At 35.0% G+C, this 27,748-nt stretch overlaps 3 protein-coding genes and 1 non-coding gene across 16 annotated transcripts in view; 3 read left to right on the forward strand and 1 right to left on the reverse strand.

Moving 5' to 3' along the window:
* On the forward strand, positions 1–10,481 carry LOC108001989 (CTTNBP2 N-terminal-like protein). Of its 2 annotated transcripts, XM_062086590.1 has the most exons (8): positions 1–420; positions 551–652; positions 769–993; positions 1,083–1,704; positions 1,863–1,958; positions 2,476–2,585; positions 4,665–5,030; positions 5,783–10,481. In XM_062086590.1, the coding sequence occupies exons 1-8, from the start codon at positions 160–162 to the stop codon at positions 5,795–5,797; spliced, it is 1,797 nt and encodes a 598-aa protein (XP_061942574.1). In that variant the 5' UTR covers positions 1–159; the 3' UTR covers positions 5,798–10,481. The 2 variants fall into 2 exon arrangements, with proteins under 2 accessions (XP_061942574.1, XP_061942566.1); XM_062086582.1 differs by having other exon boundaries at positions 4,665–10,481.
* On the forward strand, positions 8,702–25,711 carry LOC108002095 (mucin-2-like). Of its 9 annotated transcripts, none has more exons than XM_062086483.1 (7): positions 9,382–9,524; positions 18,152–18,207; positions 18,380–18,420; positions 18,645–18,798; positions 18,893–18,940; positions 19,548–19,663; positions 20,004–25,711. In XM_062086483.1, the coding sequence occupies exons 1-7, from the start codon at positions 9,514–9,516 to the stop codon at positions 24,507–24,509; spliced, it is 4,932 nt and encodes a 1,643-aa protein (XP_061942467.1). In that variant the 5' UTR covers positions 9,382–9,513; the 3' UTR covers positions 24,510–25,711. The 9 variants fall into 9 exon arrangements, with proteins under 9 accessions (XP_061942517.1, XP_061942467.1, XP_061942472.1 ...); XM_062086488.1 differs by having other exon boundaries at positions 18,681–18,798; XM_017063545.3 differs by lacking the exon at positions 9,382–9,524 and adding an exon at positions 11,537–16,912.
* Trnaf-gaa (transfer RNA phenylalanine (anticodon GAA)) lies at positions 17,849–17,921 on the forward strand. The gene has a single exon. It is a non-coding gene; the product is annotated as a tRNA-Phe (tRNA).
* The window catches only part of LOC108002098 (serine protease snake), a 6,252-nt gene continuing 3,916 nt past the window's right edge, over positions 25,413–27,748 (reverse strand). For 3 of the 4 annotated variants that reach the window (XM_062086611.1, XM_062086604.1, XM_017063551.3), the window contains exons 3-5: positions 26,789–27,030; positions 26,409–26,704; positions 25,413–26,234 (exon numbers count right to left, since the gene is read on the reverse strand). In XM_062086611.1, coding sequence (XP_061942595.1) covers positions 25,892–26,234; positions 26,409–26,704; positions 26,789–27,030 — 881 coding nt within the window. In that variant the 3' untranslated portion in view covers positions 25,413–25,891. The remainder of the gene's footprint in view (positions 26,235–26,408; positions 26,705–26,788; positions 27,031–27,748) is intronic. The other variant, XM_017063552.3, reaches the window with a different exon arrangement.

The following is a 27,748-nucleotide window of genomic DNA, read 5'->3' on the forward strand; positions in this document are numbered from 1 at the left end:
TTGGGCCGAAGCCTTCTTTGCTCAAATGAAAGTATTAATACCGAAGGTTGAAACGGTTTAGCCGCGGAATACTTTCATCGAGTACTTTTTAATACTTTTTCTTGAAATTATAAGTCTTTTTAAGAGGAATTCTTCCTCGATATTTCATTTTTTTCAAAAATGGCATCACAGAGTCAAAATGCTATGAATGTAAGTTCAACTATTTCACCGATGAATGGATCATCCGGATCGTCGACGACCATCTCGGTCTGTACTACGAAGATGCAATCTCTTACTTCTTCACAATCCTATCAACAACATTCATCTCCATCGTCGTCACCATCGCCGTCGCCGTCACCGTCACTAATGCAACAACAGCATCAGACTCTACAATCTAATAATATAGAAGCAATTGATAAAAATTCCTCCAATACATTAAAAGTATGTTTAAGAAATTTTGAATTTAAGAAAAAATTTATCTAACTAAACATTTTTTAATTTTTAATTTTATTTATTTGTACTAATATGTGTTGAATTATATATTTATTGATAACTATTTTTTAAATTTTAGCGTAATCCAAAAATGGAATTAAACAAAACTGATTTATTAAAACTATTAGGGCATCTTGAAGGAGAATTACAAGCAAGAGATATTGTAATAGCAGTATTAAAGGTAATTTATTCTTTGTTAATTAATTGAAAGTTTTTTATGATTAAGTTAAAAAATAATATAATATCACATTTTTTAAATATATACTGAATTAAAATAAGTTTTTGTATATTTTATAGTCAGAAAAATTGAAACATCTGTTAAGTACTCGATATCTGAGTGGAACATCAGATCCACATGCTGCACTTGCTCGTGATGTTGTTCTAGTAGGTGGTATAAATGAACATGAACCAAATCAAATAAATAAACAAGTTGCTACTTTAGAAGCACTTGTAACACAACAAAGATGTATGCAGTTTAAAATGGCCAAAGTTCTTAAAGAAGCAGAACTTAGGCATAGAGCAGTATGTACATTATATTTAGTTACTTAATTATATAATAAATAATTAATATATTTATTTTCTATATTATATTTATATTTATTTTATCTTAGGTTATTAAAGAATTAGAAGAAGAAAAACGAAAACATGAACATGATACTGCCCAGGGTGATGATATTACATATGGATTGGAAAAAGAAAGAACACGATTAAAAAAAGAATTAGAATTAGAAAAACAAGAAAAAAAAAGACTGGAATTAGAATTAAAAAAAGCAAATGAGACTTTAGAAGAAGAAAAAACTCGACAGAAACAAATAGTACTTCTTTTACTTGCTGAACGTAAAAAGATAATTATGAAGTATATAGAAGAAAGGAAAAGATCAGAAGATTTGGCACAGATATTAAGTGAAGAAAAAGTTCGAGTAGATTCTATGGCTGAAGGACTTGAAGAAGAAAGTAAAAAATCATTGCAAATGGAAGCAGAATTAGAAAAACAACTTGCACAATTTGATATGGAAAGACAACAATATAAGCAAGCTTTAGCAAAGGAAGAAAAAAGAGCTAAAGATCTCGAATTAGAATTAGATAAACTTAGAAGTGAAATGGATATGTGGAAAGAGTCTCAAACACGAGGTTCTCCAAGAGGAGTGGGTACAACTCCACCACCTCCTCCAGCCAAACCAGCTAATTTAGTTGCTATGCCTACTGTTAAACCTGCTAATGTAACACAGACAAGTATGTTATGCATAATAATCGTTATATAATTACATACATAAATATAATTCATTTTAATAAGCGCCAGTAATAAATAAACAATAGTTTTAATGATATTAAGTATATTCATATAATATAAATCAAAAAAAAAATTGAATATTTATATATTTTAAATGCAGTTAAAGGTACAGTGCTGGGCACTGGGACGCCAATGGTTAGTAGTAAAGTTGTTCAGCCCACTGCCACGGTATCTAGTGTTCCTGTCAGCGGTCCAAGTAAGAACAGCACGTCTTACCCTAAAGTTGAAATAGGATATAAACGATTAAAATATTTTGGATATATCTTCTCTAAGAGAATATTCGTGTCGCATGACAGTGGATGAATTAACAAATTACATTTTGACAGTTAATTGAAAAAGAAATGGTAATTGTAGCTCTTGCTCATACGTGTATCGTAATGCATTTGATATTAATATGAATCTGTTATTTCTATTTATCTGATGTTAGTATATTAATTTATAATTTAGCACAGGTTCATACTGATGCGGAATTAATCCAATAAATAATTTATATTTAAAACATTTCTCTAAAAATTATATAAAACTATAAATTTATATTAAATTGATAAAATATAATACTATATAATATTATGTTAATTATTTTATTTATCTATTTATATATTTATATATTTATATGATATTACCTATTTTAATATGGAATAAATTGTGCAGCATTTTGAGTAAAGATGTTTTAATATAACAATTGTATAATATTTAAAATAATTTCTTTGTAGCTACTGGGATAGCTAGATCAGTAACTCCTGGACAGGCACTACGCGGGGTCTCGTATACGTCCAATATTACGTCTTCTACTGGTGAAACTGCGACATCTTCTGAAAATCAGGTAAACTATCCTCATTTTTCTTCACATTCTACTTTAATTTGAAGATATAATATAAAATATATATATATGTGTATATATATATATATATATATATTTATAAAAAGTTTTTTCCATAATATAGAGCTTTTATAATAATAAAACTTTTTATATTTTATCATTTATATTGATTTATATTATTTTTTGTACATCCATTTTATAGAATAAATAAAAAAAGCATAATAATATATTTAAATTAAAAAAAATTTAAATACAATGTATTGCTTATACATTTTAAATAATATATATTCTTTAATATATATTCTTTAAAAAATTATGTTAACATTAAAAATTAATTCAAAATATAAATAAACTAAATTATGGATCATTATATTTTTATGCTGAATATATTAATATACTTACTTAAAATAGTATTCATAATTAACAAATATATTTGATTTTGTTAATAAATTAATGAACTATAAAAATTATAATTTTTACAAGATTTTAATTTTATTAAAGAAGACTTATGAATATATTATAAATTGAAGATACTTATAAAAATAATTATATAAATAACATTTTAAATTCTTAAATATTATTATTATTGATGAAAGTGTCTTTAAAAATAATAAAAATATAATTAAATTAATTTATTAAATTAAAAATATTTTTTACTATTACTTTATATGCACATTATTTTATATTATAATTATATATAAATTTTCTAGTCTTATATTTTATTGAATGTTACATGAAACAATATTATTATATGATTATTGCATGATAATGATAAATATAAATATGTCATCATCCTGTTTTAGAAAGCACAATTTTTAAGCATTTTTTGACTTTTTGTATTATTTCTAATGAATCGAACAGAAACTGCTTTGGGGGTAAAATTGGTTTATTTCTTTCTCTAACATGTGAGTATTATATATTTAATTTATAAATAATTTATAAATTAAATATATAATCTATAAATTATGTATAAATTAATAATAAAAAACAATCAGTATAATTGTTAAATTAGAAAAAGAAATCAATACATATATATATATTTAGAATAACAATATAAATATTACATAATTTCTATGTTTTTATACAAAAATATATAATATATAAAAAATGTAAAATACATAAAATATTAAAATATAGAAATTGAAAATGAACAGTAAGTTATAAAAATATATACATGTATATTAATGTTGCATGCACACATCTTGTAGATGCGTTGCATGTATCTTATAGTGAAATTTTGTTAATATTTTACCATTAAAATTTGTTTAGTTATTATGAAAATTCACGTTATGTTACATAGTTACAAATATCATGTAGATAACAAAAATTCATCTTTTTATTTTTAATTACACATACATATTATATACATATATATTTGTAAACATTAATTCACATTGATTATATCACATTGTATTATTTTATATAAGTTAATACACTGTCAAATTTTAAGTCTGACTTGTATTATCTATTCTTATTTTGTACATAAGATTACTATTTAGTAATGTACACAATTATTTCCTTAATTAAAACTTGTATGCAACTCACTTTTGAGCCTTATTTACAAATTTTCCCTGCTTGCCCTCCTAATTGCAACCCTGTATTTGCTATTGCTAACTTTATATGGTTTGGTTGTTCACCTGTTATTTTTTCAAGTTGTGCAATGTATTTTAACAAAAGAGGATGTTGACAGCATCCATATATTTTTATTAATTATTATTTCTTATGATTTTTATTTTTTATTCAAATAAAAATCATAATTTTTCTTAATAATCTCTTTTATTACATTTTATCACCGAAATGTATTAATTTATAATGATTATAATGATTGTAGTTAAAACATTGAAAAATATTGGCATTATTAAATTATTTATACCGACCTCTTTAGAATATCTATTATTTTTCTGGCATTTTATTTATTCCTTCGCTTTATACTGGTGGTTTGGTATAATTTTGTTCCCATTTTTCCTTTTTCTTTATTTTATCTTAAACGCAACGATCGTCTATACGTACTCTTCTAATGAAGGATTTCTTATACGGATAGCTCGAACGTTAAATCGGTTCTCCTATGTATTCATTCCTCAGGCTATAGACAAACGTGGGGTTGTACCTGCTCCTGTAAATGCTGGAGGCACGGTAAAACTTATACCATCGGCGCAAACTGCAGGAAAGCTTGGTTTTCATGTCGGCTCTGGTTCGACGATTCAAACATCTGGTATGCTGCCTTCGAAAAAGCCACCAGTATCTCGCGGCGTTCCTCCTCCAGTGCCACCGAATAAACCGGTAGTACCACCTAAAAAGGAGGCTGCTTATATTAGAAGGACTGAATCGCAGACAACGCAGGATGCCGTAAAACTTGGTAAACAAGCTGCGGCGCATCCTACTAGTGGATCTCCTGCTCCGCAAATCCAACAGGCAATAGGAGCTTTTACTCAATCCTCCGATGAAGAGGTTAGTAATAAAGCTCCTCTGCCTTATTCATTTTATTAATGCGGAAGGATAATTCAACTTTATTACAAGTGCCAAAATATTTTAAGTGTTTCTGTATTCTTCTTGTTGAATTCTCTTCTTTTTGTCAATAAATTTTTATCGAGTTTTCAAAAAAGTTATATCCATAAGTTATTAGAATTTATAAACGAATGTTGCATTATGTGTATTTTTACTTAAAAAGAGCAATCTTATAGATAATTAAAATTGAATGTTTTATGATTTATTATATATACTAAAGATTAAAAGATTAATTTTTTAGTTTTTTCCCTTTATTTTTCATTTAACTATATTTTTATATTATTTTGTAGATATTAATTCTACAAATATAGAATTTTATAAGATTTTATTAAAATAATATTTTGTATTCTTAAGATTTTACGTTCTAAAATATTACGTTTATTAAATAATTTTAAAAGATAATAAATTATTTAAATTAAATTAAAGGATTACTTAAAGGGATTACTTAAAAATTTACTTAAAAGATAATTTTAATAATCTTATAAAATAATTTATTTTTTTATGTAACATTAATTAATTTTTATATAAGTTAATTTGTTTTTAATTTAAAAATTACGAAAAATATAATAACAAGAATATTTTTTTAAAGATGGTGCTCGATTAACTTCTTTGAATACTCGATGAATCGATGTTGTTTCTCTATTTGGTCTCTCTTACAAGTGAGTACAATTCAGAACTCGTGAATATGATTTCAGACAAAACCACGTTGATTTAACGGCGGGTACAAAAAAGAGTAAGCATTAGTAACGTTTAAGAAAGTCTGAAAGCCGTGTTAACACGGATAAAACTTGGGGTATCGTATTTTGGAACTACGCAACGCGGGATAACCCATTAAAACAACGTTTCTGAATCAACGAAAGAAACGTACGTGCTCGAACTATTTGTTCATCGATTGATTATACGTCGCGTACCATAAGATACCATTACCTATTATTATTAATTCTCGCCGGATGGATCTACGGATCCATAGCGATACATCATCATCAACACGAATCTTGCTTGTAACATTGTACTATAGTCGAAATGAATCGAAACGGAATTATTTGAACTATTTAAGCTAGATTCTGTAGATTCTGTAGTTTATTATCCGCGATCTTTCCGAATTACATTAAAAGTCATTTAGATAAAATTAGTATCGTTGTAACGTGCTATTCGTAAGAAAGAACGATACTGTTAACAGTGGACGTGAATAATAAATGTTTATGCAACAGGGAACTTTAGACCATGTAATATGTTAATAAAACAAATACTTTTAGGTAGGGAAAGATATGGAAGGGTCATTTAACGTTAGATCATCCAATTGCAAAATTACTATCTATATTTTTTCCTTTATTCTCTGTAATTTGATTGATTGATTTTGACGATTTTTTTTTATAATCATATATCGAAAATAAAACATTTTAGTATACTATACAAATAAAAATATTTTTAATGAGCTTTCTTTATGAAGTTAACTCTATTTTTCATAATTCTGACGATAGATTTTGATTCAATCAAACAATTGATCGATTTAACGCGAGATGACCCAACAGTATATGCTATAATCACTGCCTTGCCTGACGTAATTGCATTGCTAATATATGCCGACATTATGTCGGCGATAAAAAATAATTTTGAACATGTAGCGAAAGGAACAACTAATATTTTGCATCGTAAAAGCTCATCGATTTTGTTTGTTGAAACACTCATTCGAAAAATTACAAACGAAAATCATCTAATCGTTGTTCTTTTGACAATATCTATAAGCAAAATAATATTATTCAAAATTTACGCGATTATCATATCCACTTGGAAATCTTTTACTTAGATATCATGACTATCATGATTATTCATAATCGGAAATCAAAGAAACGTAAAAGCCAATAATTTATTTTCTACACTATTACTTCTATAAACATAATTATTAATTTGAGAAAAAAATTTTCAATGATACAGGCCAGTCGTGCAAATCATGTTGAATAATAGTAATAATCAACGATTTTTATCGATCTACAGTGTTTCGTAAGATGCCGTTGTGTCAGGTAGAACGAGTAATAATTTTTTATAATCAAAAGTAATGTAAAAATGTTCTTAATATTACTTAATAAGAGGCTCATCTCCCTATTTATTAAACGTGCAAACACGCCAAGTACTTACATATACGATCGTTTGAGAAGTTTTCCTAAGTGATCGTAGAAAAATATTAAGAATAATTTTCGGCTTTGAAAATTCTTTACCCGGCGTGTACGGTACATCTTACGAAATTCTTGTACAAATTTCGTTCCCACAATGCAGAGTTTATAACAAGGACATGAATAAAATTATTCGTTTGTACACAGTTTTCTCTTGTATAAATTATAAATGGATGGAATTATGTTCTCATAAATGTATGAAATAAGTATGTACATACACACAGGTACACACATACAATCTTTTATTTACTAACTCATTTAATCACACGCATATACATACACGCGCGCGCGCGTAGATAAAGAAAAGAAGAGATATCGAAGTTATTTAGAGATATATTTCATTTTCATTTAGCATATATATATATATATATATATATATATATATATATATTTTACATGTGACCGTGATTTTATAAAACGTGTGAAAATATTCAAAGAGCGCGCGCGCATATGAATTGTTTTTATGCGAGTTTTTTAAAAGATATTTGCCTGGTGTCAACCGTTTAGTTTTTATCTTTTCTTTTTTTTTGAAAATATTCCAGTCAAATCCATAAATATTATACTGCGTTTCGCAAGTAACACGCGCAATCTCCCTAGTTTCTTCATACTTTGGGAATATCTTAGAACGATTTATTCAAGATGAAAGATTTGCGTAAAAATAGGAAAAAGTCCGTCGAACAAAATGAATATTAAAAAAGCGAAAGGAATCTTTTTTCGAGTTCGCTCGCTCGAGTTCTTATTATTTGCTTGGAAGGATGTGAAAAAAAAAAAAAAAAATACGTGTTATCTTTATCGTTCGTTCTTTTAGAAATTCGATTTGTCTCTTCTCCTTTCGATATCATTGATATGATTGATAAATCCTATCAATTTTCTTTCGAGAAAAACCTATTTAACGAGAGATAGAATCAACTTGTTATCGCGATTATTCTCGATTCCAAACTTCTATGTGATCTCGACACAAACGATATGTGTATAGTGTACAAAAAGAGAAGAAAACTTTCTTAGTTCACAAGAGGACAAATATACAAAACTTGGAAATTCGCGGAACGATGATGTAATTAAAAATCACATGGAGAAATCGCGAGAAAGACGTGCCGGAGGGTAATTAAAAAGGAACGAAAGTGATAGTTTTTTCATGATATGAGGAGGTCAAGATGCTTTAGAGCGTAGAACGCGTTGCGAATCTAAGTAAAAAGGAAAAAGCGAGAGAAGAGGGAAAAGAAAAATAGAAAAGAAGAGAGTGAATTGAAAAAGGGGGGGAAAAAAGCATAGGGCAACAACTGGCCGACTACACAATCGTACACACGTCGTTTGATCAACATTGAAACACGCTTACATATATATACTCACGCACACGCTTGAACTCCATTCAGGGTAAAAACGTATCTCAGAAAAGAGAAAGCATTACAGATAGGATCGGGTCACATAGGAAGAAGATGACCAAGGAGCGCGCGAGGGTTACAGGAAAAAACGAGCAGAAGGAGACAGAATGAGGAAGCGGAGGGGGACGGTAAGGGAGAAAAAGGTGAGAGCGGGTGGTTAAGGTGGTTCTCCTGGTGAGGATGGTAAAAGGTAAGCAGCGCGTATAGCGCGTGCGCTCGCCGGCTAGTCCGATACACCTAATACGCGCATACAAGCACGGATACAGATGCAATGGGGGTTACGAGACGAAGAGAGGCGGCGGGGTTAACACCGGAGGGAGGATCGCAAACTCTAACGAGGAAGCGAGGAAACGAGAAAGCGAGGAAGTGAGCGGGGCGAGCGTAAGCGAGATGGGATAACAGTTGGAAACGTGAATGGGGAAGAGTGGAATAGAGACAGCGAGCTGCGACAGTCGATGGACAAAGAAGCGAGGATTCGCGAGGATCCTTGCGCGGTATGAGGTTTGCATGCCTAGCAGACGGCTCCTCAGTATCGTCCTACGTTCCGCTCGCGACGTGACCCTTCAACTTGCTGTCCTGATCCGCGCGCCGTCCAAACTTGTCTGATGCGCATCCGTTTATCTCGTTTATACCGGCGTTACCATTGTTGCACGCGCGACTGTTGCTCGTTGCTCTTTTTTTTTTTTTTTCCCTCCCCCTCTCGTTTTCACGCACGTTCAGTGATACGATTCCAAGGAGGGCGAAAGTATTACGTTTGTTTCGTCCCGTCACGGGTGATGAGTGCCGTTTGTCGTATCCTTGAACCGTTTCCATCGGTAGGAATATCAACAAAGTGATCGAAGGAGAGTGACACGGAAGAGGGAAATATATTGGATGTTGCGCACGTACGTACTTATGTATACTCTTGATTGATGATAAATCCATTCGGCGTTGATTCCGTTTGTTGTCGTATTACGTCGCGTGTAATGATAAACGTGCAAGATTGTGCTTTCACAATTTTCGAATAAATAATAAGAAACGTGCGATGTTGATGAATGAAATTATACGATACTTTTTCCTGTTTTATCATCCTCTTTCTTTTACATATATATATATATATATATTTTTTTTTTTAAGTATATATTATAGTATGTATAGGATAAGATAGCTCGTTAATGTTTTACGGTGTTGTTTATGTTTTTACGCTTCTGAATTTAGAAAGTACGAAGTGATATATAATTTAGACGGTGATAACAAGTGATAAGTACAATCGTAGCAAACTATTACTGACCATACCTGATATACGAATAGATTGTTCTATAATTTATGTATGTACAGCAGATGTATTTGTATAGATGATATCAAGATTGTTTTATCGAATTTCAGCGTTTGTCTATTATCAATTTCATTTTTATTCTTATTCGTCGTACTTTGTGACCGATTTTATCGTCTCGTAGAACGTTTTACCAATCGTTTCTACATACTTTCTTCGATCGTATCCTTCAATCGAGCCATTCGTAGATCCAAGCCCGGTCCAATCTTAGTTTTGCGAGAGCAATAACGAATATTATATGTATACAATACAATGTATATATATCATTGCAGATGTTATGTATATTATAAGGAACGTAAAATTGAAAAAAAAAAAATACATAGCGGTCAAAAAAAAAAAAAAGAAAAAAAATAGTGCGGTATGTTCCTCGATTGTGAAACGCACAAAAACTCTTATTTTTTGGAATTCGAACGCATCATTGATATTGAAGAACGTTGAATGCGTATTTAAAAAAAAATGTACCGCTAAATTATAAAAAAAAAAATATACGATATTGATAGTATAAAAAAAAAGATTAACGGATTAAAAAGAAGGTTTTAAATCATCTCCCTCGCCCGTCCTATTCCTCTATTGTCGTTAATTCGATTCATCGAGACTTCTCCTTTGTTTCCCGCTTTCATTGATATTCTCCTACGGTATAGCGGGAATGAAAACTTTGTTGTTCTGTGCAGGAAGACCGATAGAAAGTTTATCAGTACTACTAGCGAAGAATGGGGAAGGTATGCTTTCGATCCATAATTAGGGCAATATCGATACGCGTCTGTTATCTTAATTATAACAAAATTATTTGCACGAAAATTTTTCAAAATTTAGAGATTTTGATTTACTAAATTGGGCACAATTTATCAGAGTTGTGCAGTTTGTTAAAATAATCCGTCCGAATATTTTTTTATTTTTGTTATTTTTACAAATAGTACGTATTTTAATTTTCTTTTTTTTTTTGCGACAGGTAAGTTTATATTTTCCAAGTAAAAATGAATGACGCGACATTTCGTTGATAAATATTTATTTTTAAATATCTCATCGATATTTAAAAATTTAACGTTTCTTTTTTTCAGTACTGACCCATTTTTCGTGACACTACTAGCATGATGTAAACATCGGCTTATAAATACTAAAACAATATGACTCCGTCGAACAATATAATTATGACTGTGATTAATTAAACATAAAGAAAAAAGGTTCCCATGGTCGACATTGCGTTGTATCTCACGATGGAGCATACTTGCACAGACTATATCTCTGTAACGTCACGCGCGTCACAACCTATAAATTCACGAAATACACGCTTCCGAGTTCCGGTTTCCACGCGTAAAACTAAATCTATCTCATTTTTCTTTTTTCTTCCCTTGTTACATTATATAGTAGCCGGAGAAAGCCGTGATTACAGATTAATAACGTAAGATGCATTACTATGCTCAACGTAGATAGAGACGAATTAGCATTCGAAGACGTAACGTTTTACGTTCCTGAGAAATTAATTGAATTGTTACGTGTATTACGTAGAAAGTAGCAGGTTCGTTGGGAAAACAATGTATCTTGTTATGTGAAATAAATTTCATGCATAAAATAAAAATTTTTAATCGATACGGAAACTTGTTTTCGTCTTGTCTATCCATCTTTCATCTTAAACATACTCAATGTGGTAAATTACATTTCTTGTAACGAATAATTTTATTTCTTTGGGGTAGAGTGATCGAAAAAAGTCGTCCGATAATTAATCGGGATTGAAAAGAAGGAAGAATCGTTCCTCTCCAATCTCCCGCCCGAACAAAAGTTTCTTTTTCACTGGATATAATATTTCATAAGTATCTTAGAAAATCATCCTCATTATTTTATGATTACGTCCGTAATGGATAATCGCGGTAGCAAAAGCGCGATAGAATCAACAGAAAGTGTCTGCTGGCCGTGTAGCGTGTGTATGGCACGCGTAATTTCACTTGTGTCATAGTTCCTCTACAACCCTTCCTCCACCAGAGGAGGGGTGTTGGTATCACGCGAGAGAACGGAGGACAATTCGCTGTTTCTTCGCCGTGTCTTCTGAAAGAAGAGAACTCGTGAAAAGAACTCGCAATCGCATGTGTGAAGCGGAGTTTGTTGTCCTGCGAGGTGGTAGATAGACCAACACACTACTGTTCCACTGGCGAAAGTGGGCTCGTCTTCCGGATCAACGTCTCCTCGATAAATCGTATAAGTCACTCGTCCGTTGCGCTTCCGTCTTTGCTGGTGATGCGCAACGCACTCGAGTAATCAAGTGCATTAACACTACCTTGTCTTTGACGTTAAACTGTCGTATTATATTTTGAAATTAGATTATTCGTGCAGCAATTATTCAAACTTGATCGATCAACCTCTCAGAATGAATTTATTAAGGAAAGGATAATAACAACATAAATATTAAACAGAGAAATATCGTATATGGCCATTGTATATCCGTATCTTTTCGAATCACCGTTTAAGAGATTAAAGCGATACGTCTCCATTTCCAATAAGAATCACCATTACTTTTCCTCTGTTAATTGCATAAAATTTAAGACCTTATCATTAACTTATCGTAATTATCTGAATCTTAATTTTAAATCTATTCGAAGAATTGTTTGTAACGAAATTTCTACTATAAATTCAATATTATTTCTTTTCACCTACTAGACGTATCATTAACTTGCGAAAATGTAAATCTACGAAATCTGCGACGATTGCGAACGATAAACATCCGAAGGAGCAATCTCTAACATCGTGGAGACCTGGAGATATCTCTTCCAAAGGTATTTCTCTCTCTCTCTCCCCTTCTCAACTATTTATTATTATCGACGAAATAAGAAACGTTTCTCCTAGGCTATAGATAATCATGGCGCATTTATTATTTCGACATTCTCTCCTCTTCTCGTGCGACAATTTCGCGGAAAATTACACGGCAAGCACGAATAAAATTCCGGGTTGATAGTTGGCCGATGGTTGCAACGACACGATTCTTGCTTAAATCGTCGTCGTATTGGATTGCGACGAAAACGCACCGTTCCGAGGGGAGATCGTGTCGATCCGCCACGGAAGATTCGCAGCTCGTTCCTCGACGTGACTCAATATCGTTTGCCGTGGTCGCCGCTCGCCGCTTTCTAACATCTCTTGCCACGGGGGGGACCCGGCTAATCAGATTCGTTCTTAAGATATCTGACGATCTTCCTCGCCGGCAAAGGCGTCGGTGACTGGCCCGAAATGACCTTTCCTCCTCGGTTCGGATCTTAAACGCGGCCGGTGGATTCAAGCGTGTGCCTCGAGGGTCAACCGATAAACCGGTGTTGCTGCGACGGTAAGAGATGTATGGTACCACTTCCGCTTCTCTCCCGAGAGGTACGACCGAAAGTCTCCTCGTACGTGTCGGACATACGTATATTCGTGAACAGGATGTTTCATAAGATGCCGCTCTATAACGATCTCAAGCGTTCAGGTATTTCCTGAACCGAAAACACGCGTCCCCGCGTTCTCATAATGCGGATAAACGTACGAGGATGGCTCGAGGAAAGGAGATTTTTCATTTTTTTTTTTCCTTCTAATAACATCGTGCAACATCAACGTTGATTTATTATATACAAACGTTTCGCAAATATTTTCCCAAGATCTTCGAAGATTATTTTTTAGCGAGGCAATGGATTCGAATAAAAGATAATTAACGAAAGGAGGATTATGGATTATGGATATTTTTGAGAATCTTGCTCGAAGTTCGATTTCGTATATATATATATATGTGTAAGAAAGACAAGTCAATGAACTATAATTGGTGGGAAATTTGTCACAGAATTAGATGAGGATTGACGTAGTGTGAAACATTAATTTCGAGAAAGTGGAGCGAAGACAAAAGGTGGATAATTTCGGTCGATTACTTCACCTCTGCGTTTCCTCTGCGTTTACATCTTCTGCAAATATTTTTTTATTTACATTCGCAAAATCTCGAGCGATGGTCGAAATATCTTCTCGTATTATCGGGATGAAAGAGGAGGATGAGAGAAGGCACGAAAACAAATAGCTTGGTATGAAAGGATTATAACACCAAAACTCAGTCACGAAAGAAACAACCGGTTACAAGAACTCTCCCATAATGAATACAATGCTTTACGTAAGGTGGTACGCACACATGGGAAAAAAACTTCAAAAAAACACGACGTTTTCCTTGATAAGGTCGGTAAGAACAAGATATCAAATTCTTTTAATAATAAATAGAAAACAATGAGATGTAATCGCTTCATCTTTGAAAAAATTCCAATTTGTTTCATAAGAAATGCAGATTTCCTTTTTTTAAATTAACGACTATATCGACACAAAGAAGAAATACGAGAGAAACAAAATTAACGGTTACTTTTATCTTCCGGAATCCTAAATGGAAAGGAAAATTTCTTCTTTTACACTATAACAAAATGCTTCGAAAAATGTTACGGCTGATTCATGTAATTATCTTCGCCATTATTCGCCTCAACGAAGCTGAACGAATGACAGAGAGGAGAAAGATCTCATTGCCTGTTTCAATTTTACAAATAGTCTAAACAATGAACGCAAAAGACATTTTCTATCGCGATAAAATAGTCGATAGAAATCTGTCTTTTCTTAACCGATAGAAGGAAATATTTTTCTCCAAAATTCTTTCAATTTTAATAATAATTTCAAATTTGAAAAAATCATTTTAACCCGATCGTTAATCAAAACGATCTAAACGTAATTAGTTAACGATTTATATCAGTTTCTTACAAGTCTTTGAATAATTTCCTCGATAAGATGATGATATGTAATCAGTTAATCAAGATAATTACTCGTGCAACATTTTTTATTATGCAAAATTAATAAAATTAGATACAGATTAGAAACTTTATGAAACAAGTATAATATTTAATACAAATAAGGAATATAGGAGAAAAAAGTAAAAGAAATAAAAAAAATCGATATTTTCATTCAGTTTTTTTTACAATTTCACAATTCGCTACTTGACTTTGTATAATTATTTCACATACAAATTTACGAATATACGTAAAAACGAAAAATATATTCGTTCAATTCTCGTCTCTTTGACCAGCTTACGATCTATCTCTCGACTTTCTCGATTCAACTTCGTTAAGAAAAGTAATCTGTTTCACGCAACACGCAGCCTGTGTTTGCGATAATATCTGGCGACTCGATTCGTTCATTCGATTGTTACCTTAACGCGATGCTCTCCCGTATCGCCTCGTTAGATTTCGAGCGTGCAAAGGTGAACAAAATAACCGGAAAGGAACGTGTGACTCAATGAAAGGAACCGTTGCTCCCCATTGTTCAATCACGATTACAAATCCGATAATAACACTGTAATAATATTAATATTATCGATATCCTATCTATATTTAACCCGCCTTTCTTTTAATTAATCGAAAAGTGCAAAGAGTTTTTTTTCTTTTTCTAAAATATCCATTCGAATTTACAATATATATAAATCCGAAACATCGATGCATAATTGTCGAAGAAGGAACGCGATTTACGAATGTGAAAAAATAAACGTGGAAGAAACGAGAGATGCGTAGTGATAGAAATCAACGAATCGAGACGAGGATTTCCATTGATTCTTCGTGATAATTTTGTTCGTGGAATCTGGGTGACTTTCGCGCGTATCCTCTCCTCGGTTACTAAGGACGATACCACCGAACGGTCGGTGTCGTTCGAGAAACTAGAAGGTTACCAGTTACTCCTGAAATAATTGCCTCCTTTGAATTAGCATTACAAAAGAGGAAGGCGGTACGTATGCGAGTACGCGCTCGTTAAGACGCCAAGTTTTATTTCGCTATCTGCCGGCTATTGTTTCAACATCGCGCTATCCGCCCGGGCCCTGTGTCCGTAAGCTTCCCTTCTCCAGCCAGCGATGCCTTTGGGACCGATTGCTGGAAATTTGAAATAATATCCCTTATTATCAATCAAATTTATATCCATCAAATCTTTCAAGACCAAGTTTATCGTAATGATTGCAAGGGATTACACGCGAGGGATACATCTATATTTAAAATAGAAAGAGAATTTTTTAAAAGAACGATCTAATGAACGTATTAATAAATGCTTCCAATTTTATTAAACACAATTTCGCGAAACAAATTACACGTACAAATTAAATCCCTTTGCGTGATAGCGAAAAAAGAAAAGAAAAATTTAACGACTTCCAGGTAGCGAGAAAAGAATGGCACTAATTGAAATCGAACCCTTGGAAGTTTGTTAGACGCATACATATGTATATGTCGTGCGAACGGATCGTTACTCGAAAAAAAAAAAAAGAAAAAAATCTCTCCGGTTCTCGCGCAGGTATTGTGTAGCTGATATCGTCGGGAAGAAACCAAGTTCCATTAAAAAAATCGTGATCGTTGCTCGACAACGTAGCCGTCCTGGTCGTGTACCCCTTGCTGATCGTCCAACGATCTATATCAATCAACGGAAATAAGACAATAATCCAGAAGGATCGAGTATAGACGAGTAAAATGACAACGAGAGGTTCGTATCGGTCGCAGACTTCTGAGAGAGAGAGAGAGTGAAAGTACGTCATTATAATACTCATCGCGGTTTGCCCAAAGGATTAGCCATAAATTGCGCGTCGCATCAAATGCCAACAGGCAACTTAATGACTACCGTAATCATTTTGAAAGTCCGGTGAATCGGTGAACCGTGAGAATGAACAAGATATTCTCTACTCGTCTTCAGGGTTGCGTCACACGTCACGAAGAAAAAAAAGAAGAAAAAGAAGAAAGAGAAAAAGAAAAGGAAGATAGGAACGAGACGAACACGATACGGCTATTTGTTTCTTCCGACAACGAGGTTGACTCGCTTTCATGTTGTCGATTGTTGAATGTCACTGAGCCACGGACATCAGGCCGATCGTTTATACTCATCACGGATTACTGTACTATAATGGAAACCCCATTACCACGGCCAGGGATTTGATTAGGATAATCGATTTCACGGGTAATCATGGGGCAACGTTCTCAAGCGAGTCCTTTGCCGGTTTTATTATCGCGATCGAATCCGAACGTCTTTTCTCGAGTAAACTCGAGTCGGCCGTTTATCACTGATTGACGTGTATGCACGATGAACGTGGGTGACTGTGAATCACGAAAGAGGAATCGTGATGAATTTTATTTCCTTTTTCTTTTTTATTCGTTATTTCTCTCTTTTTGTTTTTATTTTTCACGCGAAGAGAATATTCGGAATGATCAGTTTTCCCGAATATTCATTGAGAAAGAGATAATTTACTCGTTAAAAAATGATGAATATATAGTATGCGATTATTGATCGCAAGTTCAAGCAGCAACCGATATTTTGTTTCAAGTGATTCGTGTTCGATAAACTATTTACATATGATTATAAATTCAATGCGATTAATACAAATATGAATTATTAATACATCACAATATATTATGTAGTTATGTAAATATATAATTATATTATTGTAATTTGAATACATTTGTAATCAAGTACCTATTTTATTCGAATATTTTATAATGAATTCCATTACCACTATGTTGAAGATTTGACAAAGATATAAATTTTTTATTATCACGAGGATGAGTAGTTATAAAATATGTTACCGCATAAATCTTAAGAGATTATTATCGTGATTGAGCAAAGTTCTTGGTATTTTATTTATTAATAGTTCATGGGATGCTTACGTTACGAGGTATAAACGATTAAATGTCATCTCTTCGTTAAAGTTTTGTTTTATGCGAATGTTTCTTATTAAAATTATTTTTTGATTGGATATAAAAGATTCAATTTATAATATTTATTCAATTTAAATAATCAATTTAAGTTTAAGAATAACTTTTAAAAATACTTTAGTCTATTGATCGAAATAAACGAATGAATGCTTGTTATTTAATATAGAGAAACGTTCCTTCAGAAGCCGAAATAGCTCAGTTGGGAGAGCGTTAGACTGAAGATCTAAATGTCCCTGGTTCGATCCCGGGTTTCGGCAGATGACTTTTTTTTCATTGAAAAATTTACGTTTTACGTTTTCATTCATTTGTACAATTATTGATTGATATTTTAATGCGTATTAATCAATATTTTTCGTGTAACTTTTATCTATATTACGTAATAAAATGACAATAATTATTCGATACATTAGAAGATACTAGATTTGTATCATGAAAATATAAAAGAAATATAAAAATGTCAAGTTTTTTTTTTCACATTTTGTTTCAGAATCATGCACAAAAATTTATCCAGAATGGCATGCCTTGAAATAATCATATTTTTATGTAAGTATAAGTAGAGTTTTTTTTTCCTTTTTACTTTGTATTTGATCCATAGAATAAATATTACGTTAGCGTTGTTTGAATATTAAACAATAAAATGAAATATCATTTTAGAAATATAAATCTCATCGATTTTTAAAACATCGATATTTTAATACATTACTCGGTTTTACAGGTTCAATGATCACTTTTACGGTCAGCAATTGCGAAACAGAGGTGATTATGATTTTTTATTAAGGCATTTACCATGTAAACATATATATTTATTATATTTAACTATTTATGTTTACCTCTTTTTCATTTATATTATCACAATTATATAATAGGACACAATTGCAATTTTTCATTTCTCCTTTGAAAACTATTATTATTAAAAAAAGAATCAGTAACTTTCAACTAATATATTACCTATTTTTATTACGAGTTAAATTCACTTTTAGTCAGAAAATAGTAACAAGAAGGTAAATTTGTTCAAGTTCCCGTCAGAGTTGGATTTATCAAGCCTAAAAACATCGTTAGAAAACGAAGAATCGTTGAGAAAAATAGTGAAAAGACTGGCACCGGAGAAGAATGGCGAGTACCAAATTTATCAAGGTTCCTAACCAATACTCTTACTAACGCCTAAATACGCAATTTACACTCTCTTTCGTTCTATCTCTAAAGTACTTTCTTCGCCTTTCTTTCCCAGTCTTCTTCGGAAATGTGGATCTTCTCAAGGAATGGCTCAAAGGAGCGGGTATTATTAATAATACTGCATAAGTACACAACAGCCGCTTTCTCTTCCAGCTTCCTCTATCCAAGTAGAATAAAGCGCATGTATTCAGTTAGTTATTATTTTTTATTTTAAACCGATCAACGTGACAACTAATAACATGGATCAGGAAATTAATATCGCTCGATAGAAAATGAAACGAGATCTCGTTGTTGAACATTGATATCTGATTTGAACTTAAACTCAATGTATTATTATCGTTTTCTATATATTTGTATAATAATAATAATAATAATAATAATTTTAATTTTAATTATTTTAACGACAATTCGAACGAGAATATTATATATTTCAAATCAATCACTTTTCATATATTTTTTTCCGAATTTAAGCCAAATAATAATAATAATAATTTTTCTTTCAAGCGAAATGAATATTATTCTTGCAATTCGTAAGAATGCCTCGGTTGCATGAAACTATATATATTTAGTTTGCACGAGAACCAACAAATGAACGAATGAGAAAAAATGCTCCTATATTTCCTGCTGAGAGATTAAACGTCAGCGAATTTTTTTTTCGAAAAAAAAACGAGACGATCAAGCTACAATGAGATCTTGCTCTTTTAATTTAGGCGTGACAGGACAGCCCGGAGTAGACTTTCCAGCACTCACGACAATTCCAGCCACTTCGTTCAGCTGTCGCGGCCTGAAAGGTGGTTACTACGCGGACTTGGAGACAAATTGTCAAGTGAGTAACGAATAGCTTAATATACATCTTGCCGCAACGTAATTATTTTAATCAAACGCGGGATTCCGCGTTACGAAATCGCTATGCGTTTGTTCCGTGAACATCGTAATCGAGCAAACGATGAATAGAGCGTTTAAAATTTCTTAAAATATATCAAACTTTCACCGATAAAAAAAAAAAAAGAAAAAGAAAAGAATGTATAATTTTCTTCGATAAAAAGTTGTCAAATTATTGAAAGCGTAGATTTTCAAATGAGAAATCACTCTACTTTGAAGAAAAAAAGAAGAAAAAGAAACAACGATAGCCGCGATGAATTGTGAATGAAGCTCTTTCTGTTCAGGTATTCCACATCTGCGACAATGGCCGGAAGATATCGTTCCTCTGTCCCAACGGTACCATCTTTCAGCAATCGCAGTTGATTTGCGATTGGTGGTTCAAGGTGGACTGTAGCAAATCCACCGAGCTGTACGAGCAAAGCAGCGAGCAGCTATTCGAGGAGGAAAGAAGACGAGCCGAGACGAGCCGAAAGAAATCGAAATTCGACTATCAACAATCGATCGAGCAGCAAGATCGCGGCCAACAAGACGATTACTACGACGTTCAAAATCTTAGTTACGACGGGAAACAGAATGGAAGGATCAAACCTTACGAGGAGCCTCCCCAAGATAACCAGCTGCAATCGAACAGAGAGAGGATCAAATCCTCCCGTCATTTTGACTCCGGCAATAATTTCAGTCGGGAATCGAACGCGCAAAGAGATAACGATCAATTGTTCGGTGTTAATGGGTTTCAATCATCGAATCAACCGCCCAACTTGAAGCAACAATTCGATCAATTTACAAGGAATACCGAGGAAGGGAACGTGAATAGGTATTCGAGCACGAATCAAGATTATTACACAGCCTCGAAAAAGACTCAGAATTACTACGTGACCAATAGAAACTCGAATGCCCAACGGGACGATAAAGGATCAACTCTGAAGAGATTGAAGTTCAAAGGTTTGTCCGGTAGAAATAATTCAACCTCTACTACCGCTTCCCAAAGAGTGACTCCGGCTTATACCGAGTCGACCACGTTCAGAGGAGGCAATACCAGCCCTGTGAAAGAATCCCAGCAATTTGCGGAAAGCGCGGCTTTCGTTGGAAATCGTGGGAATCGATTCAACGAGAACACTGGAAACACGCATCACTATTACTACCAATTGTATATCAATCGAGGGGATTCTACCACGAGAAATCCTAATTACGACCCGACCACTTCGACCATCCGGGATAACGAAAACGACGTGTCCACGAGGAGAAACGATTACTCGCACTCCTATTACGAGACGACCACGCAATACCCGACACCCACAGCGACCACTACCCCCTACAACGACGAGATCGCCACGGAAAGTAGCCTCTCGACAAACTCGTTTGCCAATTTCGATACCCGACCAACCGAATCCCTTCGATTCGCCAATACCAACTACGAGTATCGCGGACACCAGAAGGTTAGAGGCAGCAACGTTCGAAGCAGCTTCGTCGATAAAAATCACCACAATATTAACGATAACAGGGAATCTAACAGAGTGGCTAACGTAGGAACGATTCCTCCAACCGCTCGTTCCTACGTGGCCACGGATGCGTATCGTCAAAACACCGTGACACCGAGCTCCCCGCAACAGAGGTATACGACTACCGGTCATTACCAGTCGCCTACGTCGACCGCGTCCTTTCGCAGCAATAATTTCGCTCGTGGCACGGAGAGGCCGGTGAACACGATCGATAGTCGGTCCAATGGATTGAACGGCGATACGAAACCGAGCGGGAAGAACCCTTCCACGGTTTCGCCAGGTTATCGACAAAACTTCATCAGCACCAGCACCGAGAAACCGTACAAGACCACCGCGATTTATCAAGAAAATACGGAGAAAGATCTGAGCCCTTACGATAGAAGTTTCACGTACAAACAGGGCAAAGTGATGTCCACTCTGGGTCCTTACGTCCCGTTCACCAGGAATTACGCCTACACTTGGGCAACCAGCACTTCGAGACCCACCCTCTACACTCCCACGGTGCCTACTTACACCACGGCTTACCCATCGCCGAAAGCTTCCACGCCGAAATCGAAACATCCTACATCGACGAGTGGAAGCAAGACGAACGGGTCGCGATCCTCCGAGAGGGAGCACGTGTTAAGCATGCTCCATTCCCTGAAGAATCTGGAGCACAGCGTGCCCGGCCTGTCCGACGCGTTCAAAGGTGGCGAGAGAGCGACCAATGTTTCCGTTCCCCCCGACCCATCCACCTTACACTCTCTGGCGCTCTATTTTTCCACGGCTACCGAGAACTTTAACTCCAACGAGACTACGGACTCGTCCGTGAACGTAGCATCCGTCGATACACTTTCGAAAAAAAGCAATGGAACGGTGCAAGTGCCGACCAGCCTTCTGACCCGACACACCATCGATTCGTACACGGAACTGTTCAAATTGAACGACGCTGTGGAGATAGATAACGCGACGAGCACGGAAGATCGTCTGGATAACGCGAACAGTTACGGAGAGGACGACGATCTGGAGCTTCAACAAAGCGGAGGATCACTGGACGACCTTCGAAAGTCGAACGGTACCAGACTTCGAGAACTGGCACAAGTGTTCACCCATGCTTTGTCCGCGTATTTATTGGATCCAGACACGTTCAAGAAGGTATTGACCGAGATCAGACCCACCGAACCGTCTCGAACTACTTTGGAAACCGATCTATGGGCTACCACCACCACTCCTTATCCTGCCCAGCAGGAGGACGAAGATGACGATTCATTGGGCGGGGAAAAGGACGAGGTTCTAGACTTCTCCGACGACAGCAACGATGTCAGGCAGAAATTGACCACCACTTATCCCACTACTTTCGAATTACCAAGCACTACGGCGGTACAAGAAAATATTTACGAGGCCTTGAGCACGTTGCCAAGTACCTATTACACTACACCCAGAACATCTGGCCAAGATTTCTTCGAATACAGTACGAACTTGGTATCGTTGAATCCCGTCTCTAGTAACTATTTCGAGAGTTCCATGCCACCGACAGAGAGCACAGAGTTTACGGCAGAGGCGAACAGCACGCCGTACACGAGCGGATCTTATTACAATCGGAATAACGAGATAGAGAAAGAAAGCGTCGAGTCAACGGAGGGCCGTCTCCCCTCTTCCGACGAGAATCAAAATCGAGTCGGGGGTTTCCAAAACAACAGCGTCACGACAACCGCGACCGAACCGTACACGGACAAAATATCGTTCCTCACCACTCCCGTGAGCGATAATTACGTCGTCTCACCGACGCCCTTACCGCCATCGATGTTCGTGCACATGGTCACCTACAATTGGAACAAGAAATCGACCAGCAAAAAGCCCGAGCAACAGCTGAGTCCTCCGTTGTTCGACGCTCATTCCCAAGCGATTCGAAAGGGGAACGACAAGATTGCCGCGTCCCTGAGGCCCGAGAATTATCCCAGCACACAGACGTCGGCGCACAACGTACGCGCGACGACCTTCGCCTCGACCAAGAATTACGAGACGTCGACCGAGCAACCTTTCAAAATTCCTCGAGAAAAGTCGTTGTTGACCGAGGCAAAAGTTGGAATTTCCCTGCCTACGTCGCGAAACAGTTACACGAAATTCAGGAATCTTTACAATCGCGTGGACGAGCACAATATCGAGACAACCGAGAGAGCGACGCCTGCGACGACCCTTCTAACCGAATTCCCTGTAACAACAACCGTATCCAGCGTCGAGACTACGACGTCTTACGCGAACGACTCTAACGACCCGTTCGAATCCACGAGTCGCAAGAAGGAAGAACCCAAAGTATTGGACAACGATCATTGGACCTCGTCGCCGGCTGTCACCCATCTGTGGGAGACCTCCGTGTTCGTCGATCCTCAAAGGATCAACTACGATTTGGAGTCGGATCTCGAATCGACGGTGACAACGGGAACGCAGTTCACCGTCACGGACAGTCGGGAGAGGATAGAATACGGGAACACGCCTTCCTTCGATGACGACATGTCGATCGGTTCGGAGGAGTCGTCGTCCACGGACGAGGATACGTCGCTTTCCGTGCAAAGATCGTCCAGGGACGAGGACTCGCCGACGAGCTTCTCCCTGCTTCCAACTTCGTTCACGAACACCGTGACGCCAAAGCCACTGATCACCACACGATCCAGCATCACTACCACGATAACGTCCTCCGTCACGTCCACGAAATCGTTGGCTGGCCAACAGGGCTTGGTGACTTTGCTTCCTTACACGGCCGCCGCGAGCAAGTCGAACGGGACGGAGAACGAAATTGCGGAGAAATTGTTCGGCAAATTAAACGCTTCGAGCACCGATACGTTGATGAGAGTGATGAAACAGGCGGATAATAACGAGACCGTTCGACAACTCGTCCTCCTTTTGATACGGCATTGCAACGATCCGGCAACGAACAACACGTTGCAACGGGAGAAGGAGGAGTTGTTGAACGCGCTGCTCAGGTTGCCCGTGAACGAATTCTCGTCCGAGGAGTCGAAGAACGTGGTGGCCGAGATTAATCAGCTCAATCTGCCCGCCGTTAAGTCGGTTAATTACGCGAGAAGCGGTTCGACCGCGCCGCCGTTGATTACCGAGCCGCCTGTGACCACGTTCAGGAGTAAGAAGAGCCGTAAATTTCGCTCGACCACGGAAAATTCGGCGAATATAGCGAGACGATCGGAGAAGGTATCGGACGAGAATAATTCCCTGCAGGAGGACGAGAGTTTCGCGTCTGACAACAGGGCGCTTGAACTTCTCAGATCGTTGTACACTATAGCCACTAAATGGGGGTGAAATTGTAAGATACAATTGTGGCGAGGGTCGTTTTAGCGTGGACAGGCTTCGAAGAAGATAAATTCATTCGTGTCTTTTTTTTTTTTTTAAATTATTCTTGTTGCTATATCGTATTGGTTCGTTTGGAATCGATCGATCGTTCAAAAATATATTTGTCCTGATGATAATTTTGAACGGTTGGTCAATTTTGAACGGACTATAGATGCATTAGATAATCTGAATTGATCGATCTTCTTTTTCTTCTTAATCTTGTATTTTGGATTATTTTTGCTCCATCAATTTTCTCGGTTCGATTAAAGGAAATTAAATTTCAATTACGAAATTGGAAGATTTTTACGGGTGATGGGAATACAATACGTATTTAATTATTATACGATGGAAATATCTCTTCTTTAAATTTTATATACGCACGGAATATTTTCAAAGAATAAAAGATAAGAAGTTACGATTAGTTGATGAACGACGAAACGACTCCCGATTAATTTCGCTTGAATCGTGCGTCACGGAGAGACCGTGGGAATAATGAAATTCTTTGGAACTCGTTCGTTAGACTGTAAATTAATTATATATCTACTAATTGCACCTGATCGTTAACAGTATTACATCGCATATCGCGTACACTTGTATCATAATCGTTGTACACCCTTTGTTGAATAAATAAGGATTTCGATGTTCTATGATAAATTCGACGACTTACCCTCCACGCGAGACATGGATATATCCACTTATATTTATATGCGTTGATATGGTTTTTGTGGTTTACAAAATTTTAATCATTATGAGGAAAACGTAGATTACTTGGAATCGCTTTAAACCTTGGTGCTGGTATGTTTTTTTTGCATCTTATCTTAAAAAGTAACAACTTCGAAGATACGAGGCCCTTGTTAAATGTAAATGAATGAATCGTTTGCAAAATCTTTTTTTTTTTTATTTCAGTTTAACAATTTTTTTTTCGTTTTATCCATTTTCTAAAATAAAATAACACGATCGATTCGTAATAACATTGAACAACGATGTCTATCTCTTTATTTCGAGATCTATTATTTTTTAATTGTACTTCGTTTTTAATGAGTATTCAAATCGATGCTTATCACACATTACCGGTCAATACTCGAGTTGGCAAAATAGATATTATCAGACATTATGTAAAATACTATTTGTACAGAATGTGAATAAATAAAAGAGGGTTTTGTTAATGTTTATCCCCTTTTCTCATCTTTTTTTTTCCTTTTATCGATAACAGTTCATTAATCATCTGTCATGTCACGTATGATCATCTGACAGAACCCGCAATACAAAATAATCTCCATGATATAATCGAATTCCATTACCTGGAGATCATTACCTGAGATACGTATTGGCAAACACATGTAAAGTATGTTTCACTGGAACGTGATCGTAATGTTGAAAAATCCTGTTTTCACGACATTTTTTTTCTCATTTTTATTCGTCCAAACATGTTCCTCGATCCAATCTAAATAAGAATAAATCGCGGTGTAAACACCCGGGGCAGGTGAACCACAAGTATTACCGAAAGCTGTGATTCCAATTACGCTATCACCTTTTTCGGTCATCATTAACAATGGGCCTCCACTGTCTCCTTGACAAGCGTCCGCCCTTCGACTGGCATTATTGTCCATAGCGCAAATGAAATTGTCGTCGATGCCATTAGGTAATCTTGGATGCCCTATGTAATGTTTTTCGCATTCCTCTTTACTCACAATGCTGTGATATTTGAAACAAATATTATAAATAAAAAGTTTCATTATAAATTTAATAATTTAAATTTAAATTTAAATTTAAAAAGACAATATGCAAAAATGTTTAAAAGAGTCTATCTCAAATTTTGCAATTTAATAGAATTTTGATTAAAAATTATTAGAGATAATTTTGCTTCACCTGAGACTAGGCGTCTTTCTCAATTTGACAGAATTCTCGGCATCGAAACTCGTAGCGCCCCATCCAATCACTATTAAAGATGTTCTCGGTGTTATCTTCAATGATCTTAAGGATTTGGTTTGAAGACAAATAGGCTTAGTCGTTTTCGAAACTTGTATCTTTGTTTTCAGCCTCAAAATAGCGACGTCGTTATATTGTGTACTGCGTTTATACTTCGGATGATATATTATGTCGCTTATCGGAATCCGTTGCACGTTCGATTCGATACTTTGTATATCTTCGTTTCCTAATCGTACCTGGAACAACGTGTAAAAGATTAATAAAAGAGTTCATTGTTAATTTGATTTGATTTTAGTTTCAAATCTTTTAATAATACTCACTTCGATTGGTACTTTCTCATTTATATTACTGACACAGTGTGCCGCAGTCAATACATGCTGAGAAGATATCAAACTGCCTCCACAATTATATTTGATAGGTTCGGAAATGTTGTCGTTTTCATATCCTAAAGCCACTACGTATGGAAATTCATTGGACATAGCCAATTTTCCATTAAATATGTGGAGAGACAAATTTTTATCCTCTTTTGTTGTTGCACTATTATTGCCGTATTCTTGACAAGCTGAAAATCGTGTTATTGTAATAAATGGATTGAACGATTTAGTTAAAAATTGTGTGTAATGATTACTTAGACTTATAGAAATATAAATCATGAACTAAATATGAATTAAAATAAATCATTAAACGATTCTCTAAATAAATAACCTCTTCAAAAAAATTGTATGAATTCTTTTCGATAATACGTACAATTTTATTTTACGTATTATTTATAAATTTTCAACTAAAAAAAAGATCGATTATTTAAATTTTAAATTGGGCATGCAAATCACTTTATACCAGTTGATTTATTATATGATAACGATGTTTTGTCAATGAATTTCTTTTCATCGTACTTTTATGCATTTTTGTATTTTATTTTAAATTCGATTAAAATATATGAAATTTGATATTAAGATAGTTAATTTTCATTGAATTTTCTTTTCGTTCTTTCTTTTTAAAAATAAATGTTTAAAAATTACGATGTTATTTTAAACATTTAAAATAATTATAGTATCAAACTATTTTGAAAATTAATAAAAGACAAATTCTGGTACTTTTGTATTCCCAAACATTAATTATTATCTACAGATTTGTGTATGTGTACGTACATTTTTCACATATACGAATACATGATATAAGCGTGAATTTATATATCGTATGATCAGCAATCATAAATTATTAAACTTTCACGTTATAAGCATTTTTAGAATATCTTCTAAAAATAACGCCGGAATATAAAC

This window comes from Apis cerana, linkage group LG1, assembly GCF_029169275.1.
Source record: "Apis cerana isolate GH-2021 linkage group LG1, AcerK_1.0, whole genome shotgun sequence".
Classification (NCBI taxonomy): Eukaryota; Metazoa; Arthropoda; class Insecta; order Hymenoptera; family Apidae; genus Apis; species Apis cerana.